Below are 18,382 nucleotides of genomic sequence, written 5' to 3'. Positions count from 1 at the left end.
AGTCATGATGTGTGGCATGGTGAAACTGTCAAATTTGACAATGGATCGTAAAATTGGCTCTAGACCAGACTTGCTGACAGACCTGACAAGCGAACTTGCCGGCTAATGCTGTCAGATCATTGTGTTGGCATTCTGCGAGCAGACTCAATTTACCACTAGGGTTTTGAAAGGACGTTTCCACTGAAAAATTATAGATAGCAATGCATTTCTGTCATTTTTGGTGTTACCTAGAGTGGCCATCTGTCCAGTTTTAGGTTAGACAGTCCGGTTTAAAAATATCATGTCCATATATCAGCACAGGCTTGAGCCGAACACTCATTTGTTCTCCATTAAAGATCACTATTGTATACTTCATGCATTTGTATATATTAAAAACGGAGTGTCTATTTACACTAAGTGCAAATAGCTCACCTTGTTGGCAGAGACTATTTACACCAACTCCGCCCACCGACATGTGATTAAATAAATGAAAATCTTTATTTTTAGTCACTAGTTGAGGATTATTTTTCTGTTTTTATCCTGGAAATTTGAATCCTGAAAAGTGTCCAGCTTTTTGGTCTTATATAAATGGCTGCTCTAGTGTTACCTGAGTTCTCAAAGTCGATGTAAGATGCTTCCCAAGTCTCTGCCATGCCAATGAGCGTGTTCTCCATGATCTGTAGGTCAGTGGTGGGACAGTTGCATTGTGGGAACTCGTCGGCACACTGACAGACGCACTGACTGTTCTGGCAGACGTATTCTCCCTCGCCATTACACATGATGTAGCTGAGAGCTGACTGGACGAACTTCTCCTGCAGGTACTCGGGGAAAATGACCTGCAAACCTGAAAACGGGAAAGAGAATCAATGTTAAAGTCATTACAGAGATCCAAAGACATTATTGATTTCATATCAGTGCGCAACAGGTAGAAAGTGCTGCAGATAGCCGATGACAGAACTTTCTTGATTTCACATTAAGCAGCGCATCGGCCCGCTCTGGAAACGGGCACCTGATAAGGACCCCCATACAATATGGACCCTACGTAGAGCGTTTACAGTTCAGCTGCAGTAAATGAGCTCTGAACATTCTGCCAACAGTGACAGTGGATCATGCTGTCGGAGAGCAGCGAGCTTGTTGTGAAAGTTTTGCCATAGGTCCACTTGACTTTGAACTGTCCCCTCGGAGTGGGAGGACTTTACATAATGGAATAAAACAGAGGAGTGATTGATGTATTCTGTCGTGATCGGCTTCGGCTTATTTACCAGGGCTGTCATAATATCCTCCGCTCTGTGTGTGTGTGTGGGGGGGGGGGGGGTCTGAGTGCACACTTGTGTTGAATGCAATAGCAACATTACACCATGTAATAAACTTATGCAAATGATTCCTCAAATCATCAGCCTGTAAGAGACCAACTAGAATACGTAGGGCTCTAAGCAATCTGGTATTTTTTTATTTTATTTTTTTCCCCCCGAATACTGTTTCACTTTTTTTTTGTTCCTTTCAAATTTGGTGTTTTTCACTTTTTTCCTGGATTAAATTTTATTTTTATTTAATGCAAATTTTTAATCAAAAATTATAAATGAGCAGCAGTAACAGATACTATATTAATATTTACATTACAATGTTATATTTGCCACCTTAAATTGATTTCCAGGGGATTTTTTACCTTTATAGTGGACATTGTATATAACCTTATTAGTTGCATGCATAATTTTACATGAATTATTACATGTAATTAGAAAAATATACTAAATATTTGTCACTATAGATCTGTTACCAATCAAATTAAATCAGTATCAACAAATGGCACACAAGCTGCATCTGAAGTAGCGTTATGTGTTGCTCAGAGATGCTGTGGTTTCATTTGTAAATTTATTTGCTGACAAAAACACAATATTGCTAATATTGTGTCAAATATTTCACTTAAAATAACAGTAGCTTAAAATAAATTACTGATCATCAAACTTTTTTTATAAATTCAACATGCCATTTGTAGTTATGTGATTTTGCTAAACAATCATATTATAAAAATATATAAAGGTGTATTAGCAGAGTTCAGGCTGCTCTGTGCCTGCTCAAAATTCAGTGTAAAGATGCAATGCAGTATCAAAGCCAGACTATTCCTGCTCTGACCCTCCTCAGTCCCTTGGATCAACAATTGCTGTGTAAATGCATTTAGGCCACCTCTGAGCAGCTTTTAACAGTCTGTGTAAAGACACATAAATGCCACTTGAGAAGCACTTTTGTGCCACTTTTACAGTGCAAATTTGGCATACTGTAATACAAAAACTCATACAGTGTTTTCTGTAAACCCCAGTAAGGGGAATGCATTAGACATTCCTGAAGAACAAAACTTTCAAGACTTCTGACTGTAAGCAACCATCCAGCAATGACCAATAATGTGCTGAAAAACACCTAGCAATACATTACTAACTCTAAAGCAGCATCCATCCTGGCATCATGGCAGTTCTGCATAGGCCAGTGCAGAAAATGCATTTGTCATTTTCCCGGAAGTGAGGGGGCTGGACTGGCCGTTCAGATTCCCAGCATCTCTGAGTCGCAGCATTGCCGAACAGTCAATGTGACAGACATGAGCTGCCATCAGAGTGCAGAACTGATCGTCACAGAAGCTCGACTGTCTCTCTCTCCATCAGACTGACTGTGGAGCCCTGAGCCAATATTCATTTAGCGTGATGTATTCCTGCTCCTGCAACTTTAATGTGATTTGTGGGAGAATCCAGATGGTGGGTTCATGGATGGGTGCAGCTCGACGACACTGGTGGTGCCAACAGCCCTGGGTTCACAATAACAGCCCCGACGCACACACACACAATCCCCGTCTCCATTACTGAAACACTGCAGCATCGAGAGAGGGATTCCAGCGCCTTTCTCTCTCCACTATTATCATTTTATCAAACAGCTCTGTCTGAAGTTTGTTTCATTCATGCTTAAATTTAAAGCTTCTTTCATTGAGCCTATTCAAATATGTCTGTGTAGGTGAATAGGTGAATAAATTAAGCACATTTTTCTCCAAAAAGTATCTTCAGGCACAATAAATTCCCAGACTGACTATGTATGTATGTATGTATGTATGTATGTATCTATGTATTTATTTATTTATTTATTTATTTATCTATCTAAGTATGCATATATATATATATATATATATATATATATATATATATATATATATATATATATATATATACCGCATATGTCAAATAATAATTAAGCTAAATCATCATCTTTTTGTGCTAAATATGTCCTGTTTTCAGTAAGTTTCAAGTTTCATTACTGAGCTTTACTTGTTTATGAGATTCACCTCGATCACTTAATTTTCACACTTTCATTCTTGTAAACATTGCTGGATGATTGCAAAATCTCCCTTCATTCAGCTGATGTGAAAAACAGTCCTCGTACCAGAAAAATATAGTGTATGATGAGATATCAGGTGTAAAAATACTAATGAGAGCCTGCGGATGCTGAGAGAGGCAGGTTTCATCAGACCGTCACACATATTCTCAGACTGTGTCCACAACCAAAGTCATCAAACATGAAAGATGGCAGACTGCGATGGAGTTTAATGGGCTAAAACTTAAAATAAAACAGGGCACAATTTATCAGTTCAGTCTTGCATTTCATCCCGTTAAAACCAGCTATTCTCCCTGTAGCTGAGCACCTACATTGCAGGTCTAGCTTATTTAATTGCATCCCATACATCATTCAGCAGTAAGAAAATGTTGGGTGCATGTTATTAAAGTCTGTCTGCCCTGGATTTCATCATAAACTCGGTATCCATTTAGACTAATCTGTGTTGCATTTGTACATTCTGTACCATTGTGTTTCTATTCGCAGGTAATATCTCTGTGTTACTTTAATATGACCCCTTTCGGTCCAGGGCTGGTCTTGACTCCAACTCTGCCGAGAGGATGGATACCTCCTAAATACCAACCAATAAATGCATTTCCTCTTAAGGTCTGAACTATTGATCAGCTCTTGCATGTGCCCTTTATTCAGGTGAGAAGCATGTTATCTAAATGTTAAACTTCATCCATGGGACTTGGCCTTGACTGCTCTGCTATTTTTATGGCGTTTAAATCGGGCCTGATTCCAGAGTTCACAGGCTCTTGGCAACGGTGCAGGTTGTGATGCCACGGTCCGCCTCATAAGCAAGGGTTTCATCAAAGATTAATTGAGCATTGTATACCCCCAAATTCACAAAATAATCATTACCTAATGCACTGATGGAGTGAGAGGCTTTACTTGAATTATGGCTAAGTTCCTGTTAAAAATCACATTAAAAAAATTAAGACCTTACGAGCCGCCCTTCTCTCGACTGTGTAATCACATTGAGTGGATGCTATGGCCAGCTCATTTAAAGGGTCATAGCTTTATAACAGTGCACTGCACTTTGTAAAGAAAAGTAGCCCACTCTTTTAATGCTGTAAAATAAAATACGCCACATATGACTTTGGCTTCAGTGACAGTAACGTTAGTCTGAAAATCAGTAATGCAGAGCAGATCTGTGGCAATGTTTCCTTGTCCTCCCCTGAAATCGCACGATTAAATAAATGGCTTTTTAACCAGTGCCATCAACCTCAGGTGAACGGTTTTACGCCGACCATTGGAACATTATTTTATTAATTTTGCGCCACTGGTTCCTTGAGTATTCATTACTCAGTAACTTGTTGGTGCTGCTGAAATACCAATGAGAGCCGCTCTAGAACCACATAGTAAAAGTTTGATAGGAAACATAAACCAGTTTCTCACCACATTAACTTCCAACCTAAGCTCATTAGAAAACCATCAGCACTTCAAAAGTGTACCTATACACACAATTCACAATTCCCACACAACGCTACACGTAGTAAAACAGCAACAAATTATGATGACGGGGCAGATTGATTAATAAATACTTAATTTCATGTGGTTCCTTGCACAATACTATGTTTGGAGCTCAAAACACTTTTACCATGCATGATCTGTGAACTAATACATTTTAATATTTTCATCACATAACCAGCTCCATATGTATGGCTTTTCTAGTAAAGTAAGCTTGCTTGGTAGCGCACCCGGTACAGCATAAAATCACATGCCTGCTTTTGTAAATGTATTTTATCTCAGTAGTAGCGAGTCCCTCCACGTGGAGCCAACGTTGCTTTGCAGGCGCACTTTTTGGTCACACTTTAATATGGGTGGTTATTAAGTTTAGATATGGTCATGCAAAATAAGCCATCAGTATGTGCTTTATAAGTACTAACAGACAGTCAATATGCTAGTAATATGCATACTGAAATGACAAAATAAAAAATGCTCTGACTCCTTTAGTCTCTTCAAGCTGCTATCAGCATGTATGATGAAACACTACTCATTTAGCATAAACTCCAGCAAATAATGACATGAGAATATTGCACAAGGTTTAAAAATGACTAATAGGCACAAGTGTCAATAGAGCGTCATTCTACACAGGCCACCAGAAAGTCAGAAAAGAGTAGGTAACAACTATAAAGAGAAAATGGCATGCAGAGACTGCCTGGCTAATGAGGAACACCTCTGTCTAAAGGGTGAAGCAGAAATTGCTGGCTGACGCATGAGAGTGAGCTGCTGAAACACAGAGGACTGACACACACTAGAATTACACGCTGATCTCTGGTCAGTTCTAATCACAGGTTACTTATTTATCTGTTTGCAACAGGAGGCAGATTTCAAGTTAAAAGCATCATGTTGTATATATGTATGTATGTAATGTTTGCAGTAAGCACAATAGCTTTGCTCCAAAACTGTGCTGAAATAGGTATGTTCCGTGAGGCAAGTGACAGAGACACCACTCAAAATTGAAGTGCATTAGTGCCCCTTCCATTTTTTTTAAGCATCTTTGGTTCTATTAAGGATTTTTTTCTACTGGCCTGGCCAGTGGTTCAAATTTGTACTTGCCCTGCAACATTTGTACTGGCCCTGACACACACAGAAAAAAAGTTGCTGTTATCATTGTTTTTGATCTCTGTTATAATAAATACGCTTATATGACCCCAATATTTTAGATACTTTCAATTTCGACAACACAGCAAAAATCACTAGCCAAAAATAAACATAAACATACAGTTTAAACATTATTAAAAGTGTATAGCACAAGTAATAGCACAAATAAACATAGGCCTATAGCACAAATATAGAAATGAAAAGATGCTTTAGGTTATGTTTGTAGATGTTCAGTTACAGAAATTGAAAAATCACATATTAAATAGCATTTGCATATTCTTCACTCTTTGTTGCACCTTGATTTTTCATAGCCATTTGAAATTAGAGGCAGCCACTGCATTTTAATCATGAATTGATCATAAAACAAACAAAACAAAACAAAAAAAAAACATGTGCAAGGTTTGATTTATATTAGACTGTATAATTTCAAAATCTGAAGCAAAAACAAAATGACCTGACTTTAGCTTTGTGAAATTCTGCCACATAAAACTTCTGCATGCATGACACAGAAACAGCAGGCGGGCTGAATGAGATGCAATGTCACTCTCTGCCAGCAGCTGGCGCTTATAGAACAACTCCTTGATTACCACTAGTGTTGCTTTCGTCAATGAAAATTATGACGGAATATTGTCGTCAACGAACCTTTATCACGTGACGAAAACGAGACGCAACGTAAATGCTCGTAATGTGACAATGACTATAATTAAATATATAATGCAATATTGTTGACGAATGAAAATGAGAATAAATGTGGTTTACAAAATAAAAACTATGCTAAAATGTCTCATCATTTTCGTTGACCAAAACGAGACGAAACTAAATGTTATAACGTTATTTTGTCTCGTTCAGTCGCGTTATTATTATTTTGCAGTATGTCTGTGTCCTGTGTCTCAATTCTAGGGCTGCATCAGGTTGCACTCAGCAGACGCAGGCGACGTCACTTCCTCAAGCCCCACTCGCGACATTATTTAGAAGACGACAACAAACATGCTAACATGTTTGGTTGGTAAAATAAATGTTGTAAATTCAAATCAGAGCGTCTTCCTTGTCTGGAATGGATGTATTCTTAAGTCTAAAAGGTAACAATATAATAAGATAACCTTGTTTGAAATGGGTTTGGCTAAAATAAAATTTTGTCTATACTACTAGCGCAGTGGTGGGCCGTCCGATTTTATTGATTATTTAGGTATTATTATTTGTGCAATGTCCACTAAATTGCCTACGATTAGTTTAGTTGAGGTTGAACTGGAATATCCTACATAAAAAAAAGTCAGAGGCCAGCACCACAGATGGTGGTACCCTTTTGTTGAAAGATGTCACATCTGATTTGTTACAAGCATTAGTGACAGAATCATCAGTCAATCAAATTTTGACTTTCAATGACATCCCGCCCTCTGGGTCCAGCTACGTGCCCAGTGCTACCCCCAGCGTTAGACCGCCCCTTTAGTCAGGGATTTCCAAGGAACGAACATGAAAGTAAACAAAAAGAAAATGACAGCTGCAGTCATCGGCGTCTACACCAGATCTTGTTGCTGATCTACTAAAATCATCTTTTTCAAGGCGCTCTTTTTCAGACAAAAGAGAATTACTGAGAAAGGAAGACCTACACCCAAACTGAATACTCTAACAAAAGCCAGCAAAGTTTTTATGTGCCATTTCAAAGATTGCAACGATGAGTGCTATCAGTGGCTAACAGCTAGCACCGAGCACAAGTTATTTCGTTGGCTGTGTTTACTTTTAAATCCGAGTAAAGGGGCATGGAACGACAGACCCTTTATTTACAAGTGACAGGTGAGTGCATTATTATTTGATGAGCATTATCTCATGCACATTGTTATGGAGGTGTATGTGGTGTGTTGATAATACTGTGGTGTGGTGTGTGGATGTCCAGCATTTGTACAGTTTTGCTGCTTTGGGCGCGTCGTCATTTTAGAGTGACATGAATGTGCATAATGACCTGTGTATTGGCGGATTACTTTTACTGACCATGTAGGGAAATTTACTCTGCATTTAACCCACCCCAATCTAGCCTACTATTAAAATACAGTGGTGTGAAAAAGTGTTGGCCCCCTTCCTGATTTTTATTTTTTTTTGCATGTTTGTCACACTTTAATGTTTCACATCAAACAAATTTAAATATTAATAAAAGATAAAAACTGCATGTTGTGTTTACTTGTGTTAAGTAAGTTAAAATATCCCATTTGTATCACCAAATGTGTTTTTCTGTCATTTTTGCATTCATAAACACTATTGGGTAGGTTTAGGGTTGGGTTTGTTATTTTTCCCAGACATTAGAATTCTGAACCGAAAAACATGCAGTAAGGTACATGATATCGGTGTTGCAGAAACGTCACCACAAGCATATATTTCCAGTGAGCCTGGGTTGCAAAAAAATAAAAAATAATAATACTAGTAATAATAATTTGAAAGTCCAAGATACAAGACTTTTAACTCAATGCCTTTAGTGAGGGAAAAATCAACAATCCCATGAAACATTGCAAATGATAATCAAATTAAAAATGATGGAAATATTCAAAACTATTGATTTAAAGATGTTGATATAGGAACAATGTATTTTACAGTTATTACAGAACATGCATTTTATGAACAAATTTTAAAATAGTTAAATATTGAGAGACTACAGAAAGACAAAAATAGTTATTTGGTATGATATTCTTGTTTTGATTCTCTGGTTGGTTGCAATTTTTCTGAGAAATGTGCGTAATATAGTTCTTTTCACCAGCAATTCTGATTATATAAACATGATTATTTTTTAAAATTAGGTTGAAATAACATGAACGGATGGCTTCAACAAAAGCATGGATAAACCAATCAAGCATATACCAACCTCATATCTCATAACAGGTCTGTTTTTAATGGTTTGTAACTTATTTTTAAAAATCAATTTCCAATATGGAGCAAATGGAACTTATTTCTGGAAGTTGACTATTGCACTTTATAGAGTGTTACTTAATGGTATTATGTGTTACTTAAGGTTTTTTTTTTATTTATTTTTTTTTTATCATGCTTAACAGTGGAAGTTCTGGTGAGAAACTGCATTACCCATAATTCCGCAAATCCTCTCAACCAATCAGAGAATCACATCAAGTAAATTGCATCTATGAGTGTAACACACATTTGGGTGATTAATTAGTTATTACTGTAATTAGACTGAAATATTTATATTTAAATCGTTCAGTATCGAGTGATATGTATTCATAGTTGATATTCTGACTGACTTTGAATGATGTTTTCTTTATCACAATGCATTCTAAAATTGCCCTGTCAATGAAATATGCAAATTTGGCCCCTAAAAAAATTATCTTGGAAGGCAGCACAGTCATTCTGGCAACATTTTATAAAAGTAAAAAATCCTGGTTGGGAGAAAACGCACTAGGATTTGAACAGAGCTTTTGTGTTTATGCAGACTTATGGCATAATTCGGAAAGTCTCTTGTAAAAATGTCATTTTTTAATTTTCTATATAAGTACACAGTATTTAAGATGCTAAAATGTCCCACCGAGCTGAAATTCTTAATGAGATCTGCTAACGATATCCAGATGCAACATTGCATGATTGTTGCAGTCAGTACACAGCCAGTATGGAGTCACAGAAACTATTTGAGATCTACTTTTTGAAACCTGGAACCGTTTCAGATGCAAATCAATACACCTTTACGTCAGCTCAAAAGACTGTTAGAGTTGTGTTGTAAATAAAGGCAGAGTTGAAAGGACTGTAATATCAAGCTGTCGCAAGCATCAGAAAACTAAAACCGAATCAATATAAAAACAGAACGTCTTGAAATTGCTTTGGAGGATGAGGGCTAAGAAAATATATTTACTGTCAGAGCCGGTCTCAAGGAGGAGGGAAATGGCTGATTTATCTGCCCCACTAGTCTAAATAGAAACTCACTCTTGATTGACCACCTCAGATTGAGAGCTGACCTCAGGGTCAGCCAGGAAGGATTTCATCAGCCTGCTGGATGCCTGGAAACCCGGAGAGCTGAATATAAGGATAGTGGCATCAATCTTTTAAATGATGTACCATTACAGAAGAGCTATGCCCAGCACCTGTGCGTTTATAAGGGGAATGATCCTCAGCGACTGTGCCACATCAGTCTGACGCTCTCGTCGCTGCAGTTAAACGTGATTGGATTGTCCGTCATACTGCGCTGATTGTGTTTCGATCTGTATGGCTTAACAAACCGAACAACAGAGCCTCTGATCATTGTGCAGTGTGAAGGTCCTCCATCCGTCCGTTTGCATCTACGGTGCTCATGCACATTTAAGACGAAACTCTGCATCTCTCGATCTTCTGAACCGAAACCGCATATTAAAACAAAACTGCAAAATCGTCTCCTTCTGAAATCCTTGACCGCATTTCCATTTGTGAAAAAAGTATCTTCACCAAGGCTGCATTTATTTAATCAAAATACAATAAAAACAGTACTATTGTGAAACATTATTGCAATTTAAAATAGCTTCATTATTTGTCTGTCTATCTATCTATCTATCTATCTATCTATCTATCTATCTATCTATCTATCTATCTATCTATCTATCTATCTATCTATCTATCTATCTATCTATCTATCTATCTATCTAGAATGATTTCTGAAGGATCGTGCGACACTGAAGACTGGAGTAATGATGCAGAAAATTCAGGTTTGATCACAGCAATAAATTACGTTTTACAATATAGTCACATAGAAAACACTTATTTCATTTCACAATTTTACTATATTTTTAATCAAGCAAATGCAAGTTTTGGACTTCTTTTAAAGAGATAAAACAAATCTTACATATTCAAAACTTCTGAACAATTGCATAAGAGGACAATCAATCAATAAGGATGATGATGATGATGAAAATAATAAAAAAATACTACTACTACTACTACTACTAATAATAATAATAATTCTAAATCCTGATGTAAAATAAGACACCAGAAACGTTTCCCAGAATTCATGGCCATGTCATTTCCGTCAGTCTTTTCCTGAGAAAGACAGAAACATTGATCTGGTCACCTCGAAAAACAAATCATTTTTCATCACGTTGTCTCTTCAAACCCAGACATATTTTCCATCGACAATTCATCACTGACAGACTTCATTGCACATATGTCCTAATTGAATTGTTTCGTGTTTATTCATTTGTTTGCCAAATGTTTGCCAATCTTCTTAAGAAAGCAAGAGTGGCAGAGAGGGAGAGAGAGCGCGAGAGAGAGAGTATGAAGATGAGTATGTAATCCATCAAGCAGCAGATGAATTGCCTGTGGGGCTATTTAATTTATTTTCACTCCACTTCTTTGAAAACTGTTGGCTCAGGCTATTCTAACGTATTCATAAATCTTCCAGGATGGGCTTATGGTTCCGGCAAGAACACAACGGTTGTGTATGAAAGAGAGAAACAAAACAAGCGGCAACAAAAAGCAACTTTCTTTCCTCTTTCTGCTAGTGGATTCATTACAATGGGCTGTCAAAAGCCTCTGAAGAGCCTTGTGTCTATCAGAGAGAAAATACGGTGTGAATTAACCAATGAATGGCTCGTTTTAACTACACCTGCTTAGAAATGCCTTCTCCTTGATCTCATGTTATTTATTGGTCCCAAATGCTGTCTTTATCCAAATCGATATACCAAAGTTACTGATGTTACCAGTTGAGAACACTGGGAGAATAAGTGAAAACGTCAAATCCACTTCAAAATGTAAAAAAAACATAAGGAAATTTAAACCTGTTCTAAGGACCATTATGACCAAATTGAAATAGCTGCAATTAATTTTACATTTGATTTGTTGTTGTTGCTTGACATAATTTCCATTATTCTTAATCATGAGTCTCATTATTTTAATGCAATTTACTTTTCTATTTATTTAAATCAGCATACATTAAAAGCAGTACCAGTTGTTGTGGATGTCAGGATGAAAATGCAAAAACATTAATGATCCTAAAAATAGGCTTCGATTTCTTTGTGTAAAATTTTGTAAGTTTCACCCACAGAGACTGGAAACAAAGTGCAAGTTTTTCCAACTTTTAATTAGTAATACTGGAATATGCAAAGACAGCCATCTGTTGTGGGTTATACAACAAATCAGTTGCGAGTTGAGTCTCATAAGGCGCCATTTGTGTGACTCGTGTGTCTCTGGCGATGTATGGCATTGCAAATCACATCCATATCAGTTATATTGCGCCTTAGCAGGGAGCTGTATATGTAGGTTGTATGGCTGATTTTACTCAACATTAATATTTATTTTGCTCATGGTTTGTTTATTTATTTTTCCTGAGAACAATCATGCTGTGCTGTGGAACGTGTTTAACTGCTGCTGTCATAAATAAATAAAATACATGCATTACATACTTGTTAGATTGTCCACTGCTTTTGAAAACTGTCATTTTTCAAGTAAAAAAATAAAATAAAATAAATTAACAAACTCGGTGTTGCTTTGATAGTTGATTTCCCTTCATTTATTTAGTCTAAATCAAGTGAGGAATCCATATCACACTGTGCAGATTGATGCATTAACCATTAGCCTTCTCATCAACTGTTTCACATTATTTTCCTTATGAATCAGTTTATTTCAATACAGAAAGACATTTACAGGAATATTTTCCCTCAATTGAAGATTGCATGTTGTTCAGGTAATGACACGTAGCTTATATGTTAAAGCATAATTTTTTAAGTGTTCCCATTTTTTTATATTCCCGTTTTTATGCACATCACCATTATTCACATCTAATATTTTCAAGTTAACAAGCAAGTGATCTAGCTTGTTGTTTGAAAGCCATTAGAGTTACAGTAGGTTTGGTTTGGATCTTGATCACAGAAAGAAGAGATGAAATTGTTTGAAGGTGAAATGGAGTTTGCACTTTTACTATGATTTAGTGCTTTACTGAACTGCATTCTTCACTTTTTAGGCATAAGCAGCGATTCTAGGGAAAGAACAAACGGATATTGAAATATCAAATGTTATGCAATAGGACAAAAAAAAATTAAAAAGCATATACTCTCCACCATAATATCCTACAAATGACTTCTGTGGAACAAAGTCATAAAGTTTTAGTTAATCTTGAAACTTTTACAGGAGAAAAAGAGAGGGAAAATCCATATATCAATACTTTAAAAATAATGCATTTTAAAGCCTCTGCAGTGAGGCATTTCTTTTATTTGCATCTGTGGCCACTGGCAGCAGGTGTAGGAGAATCGGCTTCTGCTTTCACTGCCAACTCACATTTACGAGCAAAATATCCTGAAGTACAGATTCAATATGCATTAACAGTGTTAATGGGAAATGATAAAAACATCACAATAATCCACAAGTAATTCAGTCCATCAATTAATGTATTGCGATGCCAAAAGCTGTGTTTGTAAAAACAGATCCATAATTAAGATAATAATAAAGAGCCATAATAACGCTTACTCCAGTGAAAAGTGCTCTGATCTGAATCAGGAGAGAAATATGCATAGATCAAGCACTGTTTATACGCCAAACACAGTATAAAATGGTTCAAAACATATATGTGGCTGGATTTTAATGTGAGAGACAACAGGATATGGACTTTTTAACTGGAAGAAGCGTTATTATGGATTACGAACTTGAATTTTAGCAATGCTTTGAAGTTGAAACCGTTTTGATGGATTTGTTTCTTACAAACATGGCTTCACAAGAAGTTAATTGATGGACTGGAGTGATGTGGATTATTGTGATGTTTTTATCAGCTCATTCTGACGGCACCCTTTCACAGCAGAGGATCCATTGGTGAGCAAGTGATGGAATGCTAGATTTCTCCAAAGAAACAAACTCAGGATGGCCTGAGGGAAAGTAACTTTTCATAACAAATGAAACAAAAAGTCTTCCTTAAATCCCACACCAAAATCTCATGTATATTTCATAGTTATATAATCAGCTAATTAGCATCTTGCAGTTCTTGTTTGTTTAGCTCATAACTAAAACGGCGTGTTCAAGCAAACTAGTCTAGTGACTTCATGATGTCTAATAAAATATATTCCTCATCATACTGTAATACTTCCAAAGTTCATGAAAGCATGAGTTCCTTCTGTTTTAAGATTAAAATATTTCTCATTAAAATACATGGTGAACCAACAAATTTTCCATTCGCATCCAAAACAACTTCACATTTGTGTTGCATTTCTAGCATCTCCATAGCAACAGCTGTTCTTCGTTGCTCTCTGGAAATCAAACTCCATCCCGTGACCTCAGATCAGGCCTGAGCAGCGATCTGTCTCCAGGCCTGGAAACCCCGGCGGGTCTGGCCCAGGTCTCCAATGCTGGGACTCTGTGCCGGTCTGCATCTGGCTGTCTTCGGGGCAGGAATGATCTCTGTGACCAGCCGTTCGCCCCTCTGGCCTCACCATTCACCGGACGCCTGCTTGAATAGCCTGTTCCCCAGGCCATACCGTTATCACTGAGTGAGGCATGCTTGGATAACGCTAACACAAGCCACATAATGTCAGATGAATTGAGAGTGCGGAAGAACATGGCTGGAAAAAATGAGCAGGCTGGCCTGACTTGAACGGGTGGATTGTTGAATCAATACGTCATGCTTCTCAGGTGAAACATTAGCATTCTCAGCCAGATGGCAGAAAACATGTCTGCGATATTCAATCGGCCTGGGTCACAGTGCACTTTATTTCTACAGTACATGTTCTCTTCATTCACAGCCATCATATAGGCAATGCTAGCAAAGATCACTTACTGTGTTATAATATTAACAGCTTGGAAATGAAGTGTGAATAAAACTGAATCTTTTTCATATGATCAAATCATTATGCATTCATGCATTCTGAATACAGCTCAAAGCCTTTGTGTTATTTGCTGCTGAGTTGAAATTACATTGATATATTACAGATGTCCAAATCTACATGATTTCATAATCACCTAGGGTCATCTGAATGACCAGTTAGTTAGTTCACAGACTTGTTTAGGATAATGTCCAGCAGAAACTACTCAGAAGCATTTCTTAGGGACGCATGGATGTGGCCTTTAATGGGATAATTAATTAAAAAAAAAAACTAATAGTATCTAGGAAGGAGCATTTTTAAAATGTTTTTAAAATAAGGCTGCATTTATTTGATCAAGAACACAGTACAGTAATGAAATATTATTACAATTTCAAATATCTGTATTCTGTGTGAATATACATTAAAATATAATTCATTGCTGTGATTAAAGCTGAATTTTTAGCATCATTACTCCAGTCTATGTCACATGATCCTTCAGAAATCATTATAATATGCTGGTTTGCTGCTCAAAGATTTATTATCAATGTTGAAAACGGCTGTGCTGTTGAATATATTTGTGGAAACTGATTTAAATAAATAAATTAATTAATTAATTCACAGCCATATCACCCTGCAGCCCAAGATCGGTTGCCCACTGAAGCTAAGCAGGGTTGAGCCTGGTCAGTAACTGGATGGGAGACCTCCGGTGAAAACTAGGGTGCTGTTGGAAGAGGTGTTAGTGAGGCCAGCAGGGGGTGCTCACCCTGTGGTCTGTGTGGGTCCTAACACCCCAGTATAGTGACGGGGACACTATACTGTCAAAAAGCACCGTCTTTCGGATGAGACGTTAAACCGAGGTCCTGACTCTCTGTGGTCATTAAAAATCCCATGGCACTTCTCGTAAAGAGTAGGGGTGTAACCCCAGTGTCCTGTCCAAATTCCCTCTACTGGCCCTTGTCTATCATGGCCTCCGAATAATCCTCATACACTTGATTGGCTCAATGACTCTCTCTCCTCTCCACCTGTAGCTGGTGTGTGGTGAGTGCACTGGTGCCGTTTTGCTGGTGGTGGTTGAGGAGAGACCCCCCCCCATGATTGTAAAGCGCTTTGGGTGTACAGCAATACACAATAAAGCGCTATATAAATGCATCATTCATTCATTCATTCATTCATTCATTCATTCATTCATCCATTCATTCATTCATTCAAATAATGAATAAATTAATCATTCTTTACTAATTCTTCTCTATGTTCAGGTTGCTTGCAAAAGTTATGCTATCACAATACAAGAAAAATACTGCTTTTGAATGACTTTTAATTAACATTTTTGATCCCATTAACAGTTACAATATCTTACTAGTCATCTATTTGGTTTTTGGACTGTCTACCTGACCAGACGGTCATCATAACGTTACATCTCAAACCTGACTTTGTCTGCAGTACACTGTGTAATTAAAAGTGTGAATGGTTTGTCATTTCATTCTCAGCTGTAGTTTGTGCCATCGGTGTTGCTCATTCAACCACCACACTAGTGAAACTCAGGCTTTAGTAATGAAATGAAGACTCGCCGGTGGCATTGTGGGCTGAAGGTCAGTGTGCTCTGACTCGGTTCCAGGGCACAATTACAGTCTAATCTGGTGGAGACGTCACAAGATGGGCAAAATGTGGCCGGGGAGGAATGCAGTGAATTCCTCACACACTGCAGCACAGAAATCTAACAGTTATTTCCAAATCAGAAAATCAAAGATCCTGCAGGAGCTGACGAGAGCGGCTGATTAGTGTGTGTCTGTGATGTCGACACGATGGCAAAGTTGATTTTATTGCATTTGGAAATGTAACAGCATGTCATTATCACGCTCCGTCAGATATCCTGAGGCAAAGTCACTTGACTCGTGTCTTTCTCTGAATGAGAACAAGAAGGAAAGGAACAAAAAAAAAAAAAAAAAAAGCAAAAAAACTCCCTGTTCTTTAAAGGAACAATCCACTTTTTTTGAAAATAGGCTTATTTTACAACTCCCCAAGAGTTAAACAGTTGAGATTTACCGTTTTTGAATCCATTCAGCCGATCTTCGGGTCTGGCGGTAGCACTTTTAGCTTAGCTTAGCATAGATCATTGAATCGGATTAGACCATTGGCCCTCGCTTAAAAATGACCAAAGAGTTTCGATAATTTTCATATTTAAAGCTTGATTCTTCTGTAGTTACATCGTATACTAAGACCGACGGAAAACGAAAAGTTGCAATTTTCTAGGCAGATATGGCTAGGAACTATACTCTCATTCTGGCGTAATAATCAAGGAGCAATGATATTAAGCAGCACCTGAAAGTAGTCCCCGCTAGGTAACTACTTATGGGGATTACTTTCAGGCACTGCTTAATATCATTGTGCCTGCTGCACCCATGGTACGGCAGCAAAGTTCCTTGATTATTATGCCGGAATGAGAGTAGCCATATCGGCCTATAAAATGGCAACATTTTACAAAACATATAATGTTACAATAGATTTCTATTTCAAATAAATGCTGCTATTCTGAACTTTCCATTCATCAAATAATCCTAAAAAATAAATAGTAAATAATCATGATTTTCACTATTTATTTATCATTGATAATAATCGAAATGTTTCTTGAGCAGCATATTAGAAGAATTTCTGAAGGTTCATGTGGCACTGAAGAGTGAAGACTGGAGTAATGATGCAGAAAAGTCAACGTTGATGATGGCAATAAATTATATTCACATAGAAAACAGATATTTGAAAATAGTAATAATATTTCACAATATTCCTGTACTTTTGATCAAATTATTGGCAAGCATAAGAGACTTCTTTCAAAATATCTCCTTGACCTCAAACTTTTGACTGGTAGTGTATATACTACAGCACAGTTCGATTTAGAAATTACAAAGAGGTCAAAGCTGCTTTGAAAAATAAATAGACTTAAATTTATTTAAAATACAATACGTCACAGTGTTGGACTGTGGCATGTTTTGTGATGAGGGAGTTGCTGATACCCAGGCCTAATATTGAGTAAGTGACATTTCAGACATGCTATGGCCAGATATTGAAGATTTTTGCTGCAACAGAAATAGTTCCAAAACAGCAGTGGATACAGACCACAAACTGTGAAACGCTCCAGTGCTGATCGCTGCTTATCCAATCCAATTAATGGAGCAGTTGCATAAATCTGCTCAAAAAACAGAGAAACGTGTTTGAGCAAATACATTAACAACAGCGACGGATTAAAACAACAAAGTCATGTGCCTTACAGTCGCTGACAAAGATCTCAGATAGATTGTGTGACAAAACGGAAAATGTCAACTTTTAAGCTCAACCCTTAAAGGCAGTTCCTGAAATACTGTAATGCTGAACTTTTAAAATAGCCACCAGCTCATTATTCTGAAGCAGGACGTACAGAGAGAGACAGAGAGTCCTCTAAACTCCACTGACCTGTAAAGACCTTCATCTTTAGACCTTCAAAAACATCCCTTTAAAAGGTTCGTTCAGCCAAACGTGAAAAATCTTTCAACTTTTAATGACCCTGTTGTTCCAAGCTCTTATAACTTACTTCCTTCCGTGGAAAACAAAAGCAGATATCTAGCAAAATGTTCTCGCTGCTCTTATATGTGAGTGGAGAAAATTTTATTTGTAGCCCTTGCCACACAATAATACCAGTAAGCTTTGTGTTTTGT

The 18,382-nt window shown here is 37.3% G+C and overlaps 1 protein-coding gene across 1 annotated transcript in view; it reads right to left on the bottom strand.

The window, feature by feature from the left end:
• The window catches only part of brinp1 (bone morphogenetic protein/retinoic acid inducible neural-specific 1), a 151,024-nt gene that overhangs the window by 20,406 nt on the left and 112,236 nt on the right, over positions 1-18,382 (bottom strand). The window contains exon 6 of the mRNA XM_079418656.1: positions 587-823. Coding sequence (XP_079274782.1) covers positions 587-823 — 237 coding nt within the window. The remainder of the gene's footprint in view (positions 1-586; positions 824-18,382) is intronic.

The sequence above is a fragment of the Barbus barbus genome (genome assembly GCF_936440315.1).
Source record: "Barbus barbus genome assembly, chromosome: 6".
Taxonomy (NCBI): domain Eukaryota; kingdom Metazoa; phylum Chordata; class Actinopteri; order Cypriniformes; family Cyprinidae; genus Barbus; species Barbus barbus.
This window is presented reverse-complemented; position numbering and strand designations above follow the sequence as displayed.